Source organism: Eucalyptus grandis, chromosome 6 (assembly GCF_016545825.1).
Source record: "Eucalyptus grandis isolate ANBG69807.140 chromosome 6, ASM1654582v1, whole genome shotgun sequence".
Lineage (NCBI taxonomy): Eukaryota > Viridiplantae > Streptophyta > Magnoliopsida > Myrtales > Myrtaceae > Eucalyptus > Eucalyptus grandis.
The window spans coordinates 46,446,953-46,460,854 of record NC_052617.1 but is presented as its reverse complement, the minus strand read 5'-3'; the positions used below and the strand labels follow the sequence as shown (position 1 = coordinate 46,460,854).

The following is a 13,902-nucleotide window of genomic DNA, read 5'->3' as shown; positions in this document are numbered from 1 at the left end:
CTTGAGTATATTGTTTAAGCTTTAGTTTAAATGCCCAGTCTGGACACTCAGTTTAGAAGATGGCTTGGATGCCACTAGATCCTGCCAGTACTCGGCGAAAGTCTCGACGTCGACCAGGAAGAACGAGTCGATGATTTGCATCAAAAGATAGTGTGGTGTCGAATCTTTACCTTGTCCTCAGCACTTTGTGTTACAGGAGGGGAGGAAGATGGGACCCTAGAGTCCATGCCTCATGCTTGGGGGGAAACGGCTCCATCAACTCAGGCAATCCTGAATCTGTGCCTGTCTACATTTCATTTGACTTTTCCTCATCCTCGTCACTTTAAGCTGCTAAACCTTCCTCCTTCTCAACGTGCCAATCCAGCTCGCGCATTTCTTCTTTTCTAGTCCTTACACTATTTTGCGTGTGAGCAGGTGACCATCTTTACCGTGTGGTGTATCAACCATGACCTTTTCTTGGATTAAATAGGAAAAACACGGGAGATTACGTTATTACTATGTCTTTACCCCGAGCTACGGTTACACCATTACATAAATATAAATCTGTAATGTATACATAAAATTATAGGTAGGGATTACAAATAAGTGAGGGGTTATGCGATTTAATGTATAAAGCGGAAAGTATGAATCGGAGACTATTTAATACTTGTCAGACCTTATTTATTTTACAAAACTCACTTAAAATTTATAGCAAGTACATAAAGAAAGAAGTCTCAACAACATACTCGGCATTGAAGGTCTAACGACCAAAACCTCTCTTTTATGTGTGTAATTGTAGATAATAGATGGATGACTATACATATTGTTGAATCCATTTTGAACTTTTCTTAAGGTCCTCGATGTTAGATAGGTGGAATTGTTAAACTTTTGTGTCTTATTAATGCAAAAGGTGTATAAATATTACTAATATCCTCTTTATATGTTGCATGAGTCCTTTTTAATTTTTTGAGGAACGTTGTTAGCGTTAGATAAGTGAAACGACTAAGCTATATCGCATGAGTCCATTTCAGATGTTTTTAGGAGCATTTAGGTTAGTTAAGTGGAAAGTTCAAGCTTCTTAATCTACTTAATGAAAAATACAATGCTTTCTAGATGTGCACCTTTGGATTTTATTTTTATATCTTTTTGTTACTCTTTAACAGTATTTTAACTTTTCTCTAATCGGTCCGTATCTTTTGATTGGTCAACAAGTATGAGTAAGTTTTTACATCTGTCAACATATCTAATTGTTTACCGATAATCTCTTCATGCACCGACCCAAAAAAAAAAGAAAAAAAAGGTCTCTTTATTTGTTGCGCCAATCCATTTAATGTGAATGGAAATATAAGTGGAATGATAAGGTTTAGGTTTTATCTAATAAATGTAAAACGTCTATGCTTTCGAGGTAGGCAACTTTAACTCTCTCGTTATCTTAAATTTTTTTCCTTAATATATCATTACGTAATTAATTTGTATTTTCATGTAATGTTGGACCTGAGCAGGTCCTTAAACTGCTCCTGGGTTTAAATAGGGAAGCATGGAGAACCTGCTTGTTCCCTTCGGTTCCTTTCCCAGTAAAAAATAAAGGTAAACCCCACTGGGTTACCCCGGCCACTCCCGAAAGGGAAGAAGGGGGCCCAACTGGGATCCCCGCAATGATGCCGCCAGGTGAAACATCCTGGACGCATTACAGGGAAATGACCAGAATGGAAATTGAGGAGAATTGGAGCTTTGTAGATGAGGTTGGGTTCCATCGAAATCTCTTGTAATTTTATAGATTTGTCACTGAGCATTGTTGGGAAGAAAACGAGGCAATGGGAGAACTAAACGCCGGCCCAGCCCAACCTGGGGCTGCGTTTCGAGGCGATACCACGACACATGAGCGAGAACACGGTCGGATCCTAATTGGGGGCCACAGAGCCAATCACGCCCCCCCTAATCAACGGCCTGCTCATCAGATCTGGCCCACGTCGGACGACCCTTTTGATGCTGCTTTTTGACTAATCCTCCCTGCCACGCACGCCTATCGCAGGCAATGCGCCTTCACTCGAAGCCCCCACCCCCAAGAAAAGAAGAGCGAAAAGACAAAAACATCCAAATTGAATATAAGTTTTAAAAATTAACTGAACAATTTCCACGAACCAAGAAAATCCCACCGGGGGTTAGACTGGGCAGTTTTCACTGGCGGCACCCAACCACCGCTCTAGCGGTCGTCCATCGTGACGGTCCCTCAATTCGACATCCTCAAAGATTATCGCCGGTTTCCTTGCTTATGGCTTACTTGAAAGGGTAGGGCTCACCACTTCCTTCTTTTTCAGTTGGCTTTACAGCTTTTTCACCGTCGCCAAATTATCTCTCTATTTCATTTCTACTCGATTGACTTTAAACTGGAAATTCATTAATGCCAAAGAGAGGTTCTCTAAACTTAAGGGTCTTATTGCTTTTGGTTCGGAATTTTGCTTAATGGGAAATATCATGTTTGATTTTCTAGGAATTACTTGTTAACGACTATAGTTGGAAGAGTGTGAGTCGAGAATGACCATGGTGATGAGGGCTTAGTGACAATGGTGACATGCATGAGGAGCTCACTAGAGATGAAATTTTCAAAAATTCAAATAGATTTTAAAAAATATAAGGATTTTAAAATATTTTCAGTTTTATCTTGGGCTTCAAATTTTGAAAAATTTAAAATCTATCTTAAAGTTAATTGCTCAAACATTTGATGGGATATTTTTACAATCTATAATATATTTGGAGGATTTCAATTTTACATTTATCTTATCATATCCCAATTTGAATTCGGATGAACAATCTCAGCTTGTAATATGTATCCATATTTGTTTCGTGAAAAGTTTAATATAACTTGAAAAAAATATATTTTTCTTAAAAAAATTATTTGTATTGTTTATATAAAAATATTTAGAATAATATTATCATAAATGATAAAAATATTTAGAGCTAAAGTATCATAAATGATCAAAATATTTTTAATTGGGTAGTTAAATCAATTGATATGACATGAGTAATGATTTTTAAGAAAATAAATTTTAGATTAATTATTTTTTACGAAATAAACGAACTGTAATAATCGATGGCATTTTCGGAAAACACGTACGCAGCAATTACGAGACAAGCAAATGGCCTGTAATATTTACGTTGCTTCTGTATCATCTTCTTCTGCCATTCTCACTCTACCACTCGTTCCACTTCCACTCATCACCTGAAACCTGCGAGACTCGCTCTCATGGCGAACCCCCACCTCCCACCGCTCTCCCTCCTCCTCCTCCTCCTCCTTCTCGGCTCGGCCCACGGCGTCTCCGCCGTCGGCGTCAACTACGGCACCATCGGCAACAACCTTCTCCCGCCGAAGAAGGTGGCGCAGCTCCTCCAGTCCACCCTCATCGACCGCGTCAAGATCTACGACTCCAACCCGGACATCCTCGACGCCTTCTCCAACACCGGCATCGACCTCGTCGTCGCCGTCGAGAACCCCCTCGTCGCCAACCTCAGCAAGGACCCCTCCGCCGCGGCCGAGTGGCTCGCCTCCCGCGTCGCCCCCTTCCTCCCGGCCACGTCCGTCGTCTCCGTCGCCGTCGGCAACGAGTACCTCACCTCCGGCGACGACAAGCTCGAGCCCAACGACGTGGTCCAGGCGATGCAGAACCTGCACGCGGCGCTGGTGGCGCGCGGCCTCGACCGCAAGATCAAGGTCTCGACGCCCCACAGCATGGCCGTGCTTGCGGCGTCGTTCCCCCCGTCCTCGTCCACCTTCGCGATGACTCTGCTCCCGACCATGACCTCGATCGTGCAGTTCCTCGCCGACACCGGCGCTCCGTTCATGATCAACGCGTACCCCTACTTCGCTTACCGCGACAACCCCAGCTCCGTCGACCTGGAGTACGCATTGCTCGGGAACAAGACGACCGTCCGCGATCCGAAGGGGTACGTGTACACGAACATGCTGGACGCGCAGATCGACGCCGTGAGGTCGGCGATCGGGGCGCTGGGGTTCGGGAACCGGTCGATCGAGATCACGGTGTCGGAGTCGGGGTGGCCGTCGAAGGGAGAGGACGGGGACAAGGCGGCGACGCCGGAGAACGCGAGGACGTACAACACGAGGCTGATAGAGAGGGCGCAGGCGAACAGGGGGACGCCGATGAGGAAGGAGGAGAGGGTGGAGATCTTCGTGTTCGCGCTGTTCAACGAGAACAAGAAGGAAGGCGGCGTCGCCGAGAGGAACTTCGGGCTGTTCGCCGGCGACGGGTCGAAGGCGTACGACGTGGAGCTGAGCTGCCAGTTCTGCAGCGGCGGAGGTACGACTTTTCAAATCTCTTCTCTAATGCTCGTTCGGAAGGAAGGAAGGAAGGAAGTCATTTTCCCTCCAAAAAAGGGTTTTCTCGTGATAAGACGTGATAATTTAAATGGTTAAATGTTCCCAAAACGATGTGATGCGATATACATGTGTGCAGTGTCGGGGTTCGGAGAGAAAGCGGCTGGGAGCAGTGGCGTGGCCCTGAGGGGGCCGTCGGTGTGGTGCGTGGCGAAGCCGCACGCGGAGGAGGGGGTGCTGCAGGCGGTGGTGGACTTCTGCTGCGGCGCCGGCGGAGTGGACTGCAGGGAGGTGTACGAGGGAGGGGACTGCTACGCGCCGGAGAAGGTGCACGCGCACGCGTCCTACGCCATGAACGCCTACTACCAGATGCACGGGAGGAACTACTGGAACTGCGACTTCAAGGGCACCGGCCTCGTCACGTTCAGCGACCCCAGTAAGTCGATTTTTTCAGCCGTTCGTTCACGTGAACAAACATGAAACGGGACGGGCACTCGAGCCGATGCTTTGGACCGTGCGTTCTGATTGGTTTCTCTGCATTGTCTTGTCGATGATGGTCAGGTTACGGAAGATGCCGGTACTCTCAGCAGTAGTAGAGGAAAGCAAGGAATCAAATCGAATGGGCACCCTGCGCGCTTGAACAGTCGAGCGCTTTTCTCGATGAAAAAGCACCCACCATCAAGTGTGTACTCGATTGGAGATTTTGAATGTGTTGAATTATATCGTGTGGGTTCCACTTCTATCCATAAATGTCTTCGAAAGTGATCTGGCCTTTTCCTCGACCTAAGCAAAAAGCTCGACTTTTTGTGTCTAGACAAACGAGGGCGAGCTCTCTTAGCTGGCGTTCTTTTCGGTGGCCGTGTCTTTCGTTTCTTTGCCCCCTTTTTTTGGGTCTTTCTTTGGGACGAAACTTGTTTCCGAGGTCCCTTTTGCAACCCCCTACGATGTTCGTGAACGCTCGTGCATGAACTCACGACCAAACCACAAAGTCGACATGCTTGTGGCGGACCATGGTCTCGAGTATCAAACGCCCCAAATGCTGCATCGAAATCCGAGTTTGCAATGTATTGGAATCTCTTTGCACGGCTTGTGCATTTATGAACTTTCCGTTAATCAGGACCAGAAACACGGTCGATGGAAATTTTTCTTCTCCATACAAAGCTGTATTAGGTCACCGAATTATGCATTCGAGTCCGCTTCTATTTCAGGTTTTCTCAATCAAGGTGCTGTATGGAATACATCTCCCTCGTTTTTTTATCCGATAGTGTCTGTCCTACGTCCCTTTGAACAGAATCGGTCGGGACTTCATACCCATCAGATGCAAGTGTCGCTGGTCGAGTTTCCCAAGTCCAGCCCGTGCTGTGTCAAAGGCCCCCTGTTCGCGACGAGTTAATGCGGGGCTCACTGCTTATGCTGCCTTAGTTAGGCTTTGCATTTTGGGGCAATAATGATGTTAGCAAGTATCTGTACATCACCAGGGCCAACACAGTAAGACATCTTTCTACTAGTTTCCAAATCTGATTCCCTTCTAAATGCTTTAATACAGACATTAGGCGGTTGTGCATGTCCAAATGTCGCCAGGTACTTGGTTCTGAGATTTGAACAAACGACGTTAGAACAGCATTTTTTTCAGCTGACTTTGGGTAACTCCAGGAAATGAAAGACGCGCAAACATCTATTTGGGAGCCCCTACGTGCATCATTCTGATTCAGCGAAGCAAAATTACGCGTCTTTTTTTTTTCTCATCTACTATCTCACGGAGCATCTGGCTCCCCCAGGAATCTATAGACACATCATCCACAGCTCAAATCTCCTCCCGCGTCCAATGCTGAACCGAATCGAGGACTCTGAGCACAATAACAATGTTCGGTCCCGCTTTGACAACTTAAATGTGCAGTAACTTCATCTTGCGCTATCGTTGATATTTGACAATTTTATTGGCAAAACTTTCAGATTTTCTACCCTACAGAAACATAGGACGGATGGTAAGAATGTGGTGACGACAAGAAAAGGAAAGTTCGTTCAAGTGGCTAGAAATCTATATCCAAGATCTCATACATTTGTATGACTGAGAGGTGATCCAAAAATTAGCTGACAGGGGCCGATGACTGCCGCTCATCCTGAATTCCCATTTGTCTCTTATTGTCTCTTTCTGGATTGCCGGCTATATCATTTTCGGACAATGCCCTCTCCACTTTCCTCCTTTTACTTCTTTTGGAAGGGTCTTCCTTCTCATCCATCAGCGACAGAAATCTCTGGAGATGCCCAGAGCGCGAGCTGCTTGAACCCTCTGGAACAGATTCGGCAGGGGTAGTGCACAGCTGGTGCAAAATCTGCAGGAAGTATATGAAGAGAGCAACAAAGCAAGCAATGCCACAGATAAGAAAGAGACCCCAGAAACTTTTGAGGTGAAGTCGGTCTGATTCAATCTCGGCACTGTCCGAAAGGCAACTAGTTTGCATCAGCCACTTGTCATGGATCCTTTGGAGATCGCCGTTCTCAGAGAGCGCTAGAATCGCAGTTGACAAGTCAACTGCTAGGGGAGAGTCCCGAGGAAATGCCTATCATGCAAAAGAGGATGCGCGTAAAACAAGGGGACGAGAGAGTTCAATGGGATCTCGGCATGTGGCAATGTTGAGGTTACATTAGATGCCAGACACTAGTGGTACTTAAATGGAATCTTTTGTATGATTCAACATTGATGTTCCCAGAATAACAACCAAGAATTTCGAAATAACTTTATGAGATTTTCCATTTTTCATATGCATCAGTCCACACTATCCGATTATTTAGTCTACTTTAGTGACAAAAATCCTTGATTTCAATTCTCACTTGTACCGGAATATCTACAAAAGCGGAAGGAGGCGTTTCAAACCTCCTCCTTTAAAAGATCCAAAAGGTTCAGAGGATAAACAAGAGAAACAACTTTGCTTAATCAATTTCTAAAGGACCTTATTTTGGCAAGTCCTAAATACTTCTGAAAGTGAAAAAAAAAAATATTAGGGGAAACAGAAGTCCTCTACAATTTATCTAATTTACTGTCTTCGCATATTGGTGAGCCCAAAGATACGATTTTCGGGAGAAAAGAAAAAAATATAGCAGAGCACTCGAAACAAAATACTTACAAAACCCCAGCCGCTTTTGGTGAATTCTGGACCAACAATCCTAAATGAGCATTGTGTCGAGAGAAACATTTCTACATATGGAAGTTCATCAACCAGAGCAGCCACGCCTCCCTTCCCTGGACCATCTCTCAGTGCTTTAGCATATGCATCTGGTGATCCCAGGGGCTTGAGTCGAGACCTAGATATCTTAAGCTCCTGTGTCAAGTAATGTTCAGCAAAAGAACCCACTTGAAACCCAATAGGCTCATCACCCTTTATTAAGCTATCAATTCCTTTAATAGGCGAAGATAGCTGCTGCACTGTGAAGATTGAAGTCAAACTTGCAGTGTAGCTTGAGTTGATTATCAGAACGACAAATAGCCATATAATTAGCACAACCCGACCAAGAGTGCTTGCGGTGTTCTCTCCTGCATAAGATATGGTGAAGCCAACTCAATAAATGCTGTTGTGTGCCATTCCATAAATCTAAAATTGGAGGAGCAGAGTAACTCACTGTGGGCAAAAAATAAAGTTGAGAAGCTAAACCTGAGACATCAGCAAGTCGGGAAAAAAATTGGTTATACGCCAACTAAGAGGTTAATAGGTGATAAATCTGATGTGCATACAAAATCACACTGGACAGAGTTCAACATTTGCTGAAAGTAGTTTTAATCACATCCTCCACAGGGCAATCCTAATCGCAGAAGAAAAACTAAGATAAAACACATCATTTCTCTGGGAAACACAATTAAAGCACATGATAAGTACTGAAGATTTTGATAGAGTGTCTTCACAACATGGCAGAAGTGGAATTTTCTAAATTAACAAGGAACAAAGACTGGAAACAATGTTGCCCGGCCCCTCCCCCTCAAAAAAAATGAAAAGGAAAAAAGGAACGGGAATTTAGTCTACCAGGTTGACACAATTAGCACCTCATAGTCTTACCCGTGCACCTCCCTAAGCATGGAAATAATATCAATAAAGTAGGTAACATCATTTTTATCTATTTCTCAAGACTAGAGCAGCATATCCAGCCTGAAGACTGGTCTATAAGTATTCACTCACTTGCCCGTATTATTGACAAATTCTTGGCATTTGGAACTCATACAACCATAGTTAGCTGATAACAGAACCCTACAGCCTCCTCGGAATCTCTTATTTTGCCCGTACATGTTCAACAGCCCTATAGGTGTCTTCTGTAAAACGGACAAACTTTGAAATGAATTTTACACAGATTTTGGACAGTACACGAGGGCATCTCCATGCTTGATCATGTGTACAATACCATATTGCTAGAAGAAATGTCTATAGAAGAACTCACCACAAAATGGTCATTACTTGCTGTCGAGGAGAACCTCTAAATTCATCGTTTGTCCTATGCTCCAAAATCCATATGACAATCCCAATGGCGAGGAAAAAAGCACCGGTCACAATCCACATCTGAGGGGTGAATGGGCGCAAGAAGGCCCAAGCACCAGTGTTCATTTTCCTGAATGGGGCCACAACGACAAGTCCAGATGCAACATATGGCTGTGTAAAATCTACAATCTTCGTCCTATTGGTAGTAATGGCAATATCACCAACGGCAGCATCAAATAACTGTCACAGCACATGAAAACATAAGCCACCAAATCAAATTAACATTGTGGAAAAATTCTTTCAAAGCTCAGGTCTTATAAGTACTCACACCGGTTGTGATCGAATTCACCAGATCTGTGTAGCTTGGGTTTTCATGACCATTTCCAAAAGGAACGAATTGATATGGAACTGCATAAGGTAACAGGTTTACGGCAGCTGCAAATACATCAATGCAAAACCCTTTGAACATATTGTCTGTCCCGCGGACTTTTGATACAAATTGACGGAAACTGGCTCGATCAGGTACACCAATCCGTAATTGCTTGCCATTACTTGGGAAGACCCATCCACGAGGTTTTGACAGTGTCTCCCCTGGCCAAATAACACTATAGAGCTGCTGGCTAGAACGGTTAGGTGCCCTCTCATAAAGCTCTTCAGGAGGTAGAGTGGACAACCCAGTATAATTGGACCAATAACCAATACGTCGTACCCCAGTCCCAACCACATTGATAATATCATAGGCAGGATGAATAAGACATCTATCGGAATTGAACTGAAAAGGACCTGTTAAACCAACAAAATTAGTCTGTAGAATGTTCTTTAATAAGAGTGGTCCAGTGTCAAAGAAGCTCATTTCTTCGAGGTGGAGGCCACCGCTTTCAATAGATTTTATCCTGGAGTCATTAGAGAAAGAAAGTACGCCCCCCTGCTCAAAGAACGCTTCAAGAGCATGAGCAACAAGCCAAACAGAGTCATAAGCATAAAGCCCATAAGAGTTCAGGCCAGGGGAGCCACGAGTCAGTCTGTTCCACCGAGAGGCAAATGCTCTCTTTTTATCTGACTCTGCGGTGTGTTGACGCAAAACGAGAACTCCCTGCAAAGAATCCATGGTTTCGGATGGCAAAGGAGAAGCAGAATCTAGAACTGATGAAAGCCAGTCCGTGGCAATCCAAACATAGCCATTACCCATCATAGCGAGATAGCGTGCTATGGCGAAAACCTCGAAACCTGACTCAGGAGTTACATGCAAAACAATGACCCTTGATTCCATGAGCGCAACCTTGACAAGAATATCCATGATTTCACCACGTTTAGCTGGCCCTGGTTGAATTCCTACCTTGTATGAGATTTTACAGCGTCTTTCCGCTAGCTTATCATTCAATGCCGACACAGCATTTCTGCCATAATCATCATCGAGATAAATGGCAGTCACCTCCTTCCAACCATAGAAATCAACAAGCTCCGCTACAGCGCTCATTTGATTCAAATCACTCTGCGTCGTTCGAAGAAAATAGGGGAACTCGAGGTATGATAGGGTGGGATCTGTGGCCGCAAATGAAAGCATAGGCACGTGGAGTTCGCTGGCAACAAGGCCCGTAATATGAGCTACCACGGAAGACTGTGGACCGAGGATGGCAACAACATCATTCTTCATGAACTGCAGAACTGCAATAGCAAGAAAACACCAAATATATATATATATATTAGAAGTGCATTTCCAAGAAGAAGTTCTGTTCATCAAATCACGCACACACAGAGAAACCTGACCTTCAACCATGCCAAAGAACCCACTGCAGTTGGTGTTTTGCATCTTGAGGACGAGCTCGGTTCCAGGGAGGATGCTGGAATTAGAGTTGACATCCTTCACAGCTTCCTCGATGGCAATCTTGGCGACTCTTCCAATGGTGGAATCGAATACGAGAACGCCTCCAACATTCACGGCAGCAGGTCTTGAAGTAACGTTCTTGCTAAAAACAGAGGGAAACGCTCCAAGAAACAAAAATGGCAACAGCAGAAGCCAAACCCTTCTCATTTTACATGACCAGCATTTCCCTTTAATCGGCATAAGAAGCCACTAGCACTCTGCAGCACACAAGACTAAACCCAATAACGTAACTGAGGTGATGAACAAATTTCAATAGACATTCCACCGCTCGGAGAAAATGAGAGAAGCGCTAGAGGAAGAAAGAAGACAAAACAAAACAAAACAAGGAACAACTAGTGGTGGGTTGGGTTTTCATTAAAACTCACCTCCGACTAGTAATTTGACCCGAGGGTACGATACTACACGCTTTCCATTTCTAGCCAAAACGAAAGCATCAGCGCATGTGGGTGTCATGTGACCTGTGCTCGCAATCCTCCCATTTACTTCGGTTCTTATCCGCAGTTGCCCCGCGAACGAGGCAGAGAGTCTACAGAATAAAGCTGGACAGCGCAGCGAGACAACAGCTGCTCAAGAGCAGGAAGAACCAGATGCTGATTCTCCCAATTCAAGCTAGAGCCCGGAAGCCAGGAAAAAACCACGGCGCGGACATCATTCGATTCTTGTTTCGTGGAGCGAAGCGATTCCCGCTAACCGGAGGCAACCTCCCACGCCCCACGCCCCACGCTCCCACCGGTCGCTTTTCTGAGCTGGTTGAAGAGACCCGTTTTGCAATCTCAGACCCGGTACTCAAAAAGTCGACAGGAAGGACAGTCAGCAGAACAAAAAATGACGCGCGACGGTCGCCGAGGTCGGGATAAGATGGAGAAGGGAGGACCTTCGGGACGGCCCGGTCCCGGTGGAGTTGGCGACCGAGGGAGGTTGCTGAAGTTGAGGGACTTCTGACAGAGGAAGGTCCGTAGGCTGACGTTGACGCTTGGATTTTGCCCCGACAGAGAAGGGGTAAGGGCGGCACGGGGAAGGGGCCAAGGCTCACGTGGGTTGCGGTTTAGCCCACGAGGGCCATACTATAATTACTATTGGCCAGCAAGGGATACCGGTATCCAACATACAACGTAACAGGCCTGACCGGACGCGATCGCGGCCGTTGATCTCCTGATCTCGCGGGGCCCCTCGTGTCGGGGGATCCGTGTGATCGACGGCTGCGATTCGTCTCTGATTGGTTCCGGTTCGGGCAAGCAAAATCCCTTGGCCAAATTCTGATCCTTTGATTGAAGGGGGGAATTTATATAATTTAAAAAAAAATAAGCGAAAGGGTTTTTATGAAGTAAAGCATTGGATTCTAGTTGTCGAAGGATGAGGAACTGCTTGATTTTATAATTCGAGGGAGGTTTATGAGATGAGATTATTATTTTTTTAGACTCGAAATTATAGATCTTCATATATGATGCACGGTTGTCGTCCATATAATGTCGATTGTTATCATAGATGGAACCGGCTAATCGGAAAAATTGGATATCATTGAATTTATTCCGGTCAAAGTTCTACTTTGAAATTGATATTGAGATTGTTGCGTGGAAGCGAGAGATTAGAGATGGGGAAGAAAATGATGGTTTGGAACTGCTGGAGTGTTGAGAAAAAAATAAAATTGGTGGGCCTCTACTGGTGGCTTGATAAACTGTTGACTTGTAACCATCGAGGCGTGAAGCCTAAGCTTTAGGTGGTGGAAGGTTGGAATATGCTTAACATAGCAATATAAAATGATTTGAAGGTTTAATAAAATAGTATAAAAATAGATGGTGATTTGCATGGGACTCGATAAGACACTAACACTGTAACTACCCACATTTGTTTATGAATTTCGAAGTACTGCCTTCGACAGACGTCTTTCCCTTTAATGAAAGATATTATTCCGTAAGAACATCCGTGAAATCTAGAGGGGTCATTTTTCCATAAAAGAGAAGGAACCCGATTCGCTTTATAATGCGTTATAATATAATTAGGTAGGTACAGTTCACGCACAATCTGAAAGGTTTAAAACTTCATTACGTAGATCAGCATAGTATGTAGATTTTAGTAAGAAATAATGTCCAATCAATCTTAAGCCTATTATGCGGCAACCAGTTTAATTATAAACTTTTAAATTTTATCAAGTTAACCATAAACCTTTCGACGATGGGTCAATATAGTCATTTCAATCAGTTTTAATAAAAAAAAATTGTTGAAATGACCACGGAAATTCTAGACTAAATTAATAAGTGATTAAGATATTTATAACTGTCTTGACAAAATTAAAATATCCAAGATTAAATTAGTTGCCACGTAATAAATTAAAATATCCGTGATTTATAGTATCTCCAATCTTTGGGTTATTATGAAGATATCAATTTATCGTGAGTGACGAATTCTCGAATGAGTGGACTTCGCAATAATTTATAATTATCTGTTGTGTGATTTTTCGTGATGCAATCCCTAATTGTTTCTGTGTCTTCTAATGCTGGTGGGAATCGATTCGGACGCCATCCACAATTCCGCCGTTGCCTATTAGCTGGAATTGACGCTCAACCGAGCAGGGTACGACGACTTTGACAAAGCGAATCGCTAGTGACCTCCTTTTACAGTCAGTTCCGCAATCAGATAAAAGTGCACTAGGACGGAATCATAGGTCAATTCGGTTCGGTGGGTGGGGCACACCACCGCCAAGTCGTGCCAATCAAGAGCTCGTCAAATCCGCCCCCGGGCAACCCGACGCGGAATTTCCTTTTTGTACTGATGGCGCGGTCGACGGGACAGGCAAATGTAGCGACATTGGACAGAAACGGATATTTTCCACGGCGCAACCCCACCTGATGCTGTCGTCCACGGACGTCGTCTCCCCGACTTTGCGTGCATCGGCCGCCTACCTATCTCGAGAACAATCTTTTTTGCCTTTTTGTTCAATTTAACGTGATCCGTATGGTATAATTCTCTCCGTCTCGTACATCCGACGTTTGACCCGATGCACGTAACCTAGCCTGTTGAGCGACGAGCACGGCACTAGATGCTAGTCTACGCGAAGAGGCGTCACTAGCGATCGCGAGGCCGGTTCGCCGTACGTTGGGTTTTTTGACCGGCCATTTCGTTAACGAATCCCAGGCTATCATCTGTCCGCCGCAAGAGAGAGAGAGAGAGAGAGAGAGAGAGAAAATAAAGTCTTAAAGCTTGAAAGTTCTTCAGTCTCACAGAAGAAAGTTGCTCATCGTGCGATT

At 44.7% G+C, this 13,902-nt stretch overlaps 2 protein-coding genes across 3 annotated transcripts; one reads left to right on the top strand and one right to left on the bottom strand.

Moving 5' to 3' along the window:
- The first annotated feature begins 3,144 nt into the window (after window positions 1-3,144).
- Window positions 3,145-5,425, top strand: LOC104450327 (glucan endo-1,3-beta-D-glucosidase). Its single transcript, XM_010064839.3, has 3 exons — window positions 3,145-4,292; window positions 4,449-4,745; window positions 4,871-5,425. The coding sequence occupies exons 1-3, from the start codon at window positions 3,224-3,226 to the stop codon at window positions 4,900-4,902; spliced, it is 1,398 nt and encodes a 465-aa protein (XP_010063141.1). The 5' UTR covers window positions 3,145-3,223; the 3' UTR covers window positions 4,903-5,425.
- Window positions 5,426-6,172: 747 nt separating this feature from the next.
- On the bottom strand, window positions 6,173-11,651 carry LOC104450326 (glutamate receptor 3.3). 2 transcript variants are annotated; one of them, XM_039315338.1, is made up of 7 exons: window positions 11,023-11,651; window positions 10,540-10,869; window positions 9,101-10,437; window positions 8,735-9,012; window positions 7,928-7,959; window positions 7,435-7,841; window positions 6,173-6,870 (listed from the first exon to the last, which is right to left on the bottom strand). In XM_039315338.1, exons 2-7 carry the CDS (start codon window positions 10,835-10,837, stop codon window positions 6,397-6,399), a joined length of 2,826 nt encoding a protein of 941 aa, XP_039171272.1. In that variant the 5' UTR covers window positions 10,838-10,869; window positions 11,023-11,651; the 3' UTR covers window positions 6,173-6,396. The 2 variants fall into 2 exon arrangements, with proteins under 2 accessions (XP_039171272.1, XP_039171271.1); XM_039315337.1 differs by having other exon boundaries at window positions 10,540-10,854.
- Window positions 11,652-13,902: the final 2,251 nt, after the last annotated feature.

What these genes read in the sequence shown, in the direction of transcription:
- LOC104450327 (XM_010064839.3), top strand. Translation starts at nt 3,224, where the DNA reads ATGGCGAACCCCCACCTCCCACCGCTCTCCCTCCTCCTCCTCCTCCTC. An exon ending in CCAGTTCTGCAGCGGCGGAG is followed by an intron (nt 4,293 to 4,448) that starts GTACGACTTTTC and finishes ACATGTGTGCAG; the next exon opens with TGTCGGGGTTCGGAGAGAAA. An exon ending in CGTCACGTTCAGCGACCCCA is followed by an intron (nt 4,746 to 4,870) that starts GTAAGTCGATTT and finishes GATGATGGTCAG; the next exon opens with GTTACGGAAGATGCCGGTAC.
- LOC104450326 (XM_039315338.1), bottom strand. Translation starts at nt 10,837, where the DNA reads ATGCCGATTAAAGGGAAATGCTGGTCATGTAAAATGAGAAGGGTTTGG. An exon ending in CAAGTAATGACCATTTTGTG is followed by an intron (nt 7,960 to 8,734) that starts GTGAGTTCTTCT and finishes CTGATGTCTCAG; the next exon opens with GTTTAGCTTCTCAACTTTAT. An exon ending in CCAAAAGCGGCTGGGGTTTT is followed by an intron (nt 6,871 to 7,434) that starts GTAAGTATTTTG and finishes TTTGCATGATAG; the next exon opens with GCATTTCCTCGGGACTCTCC.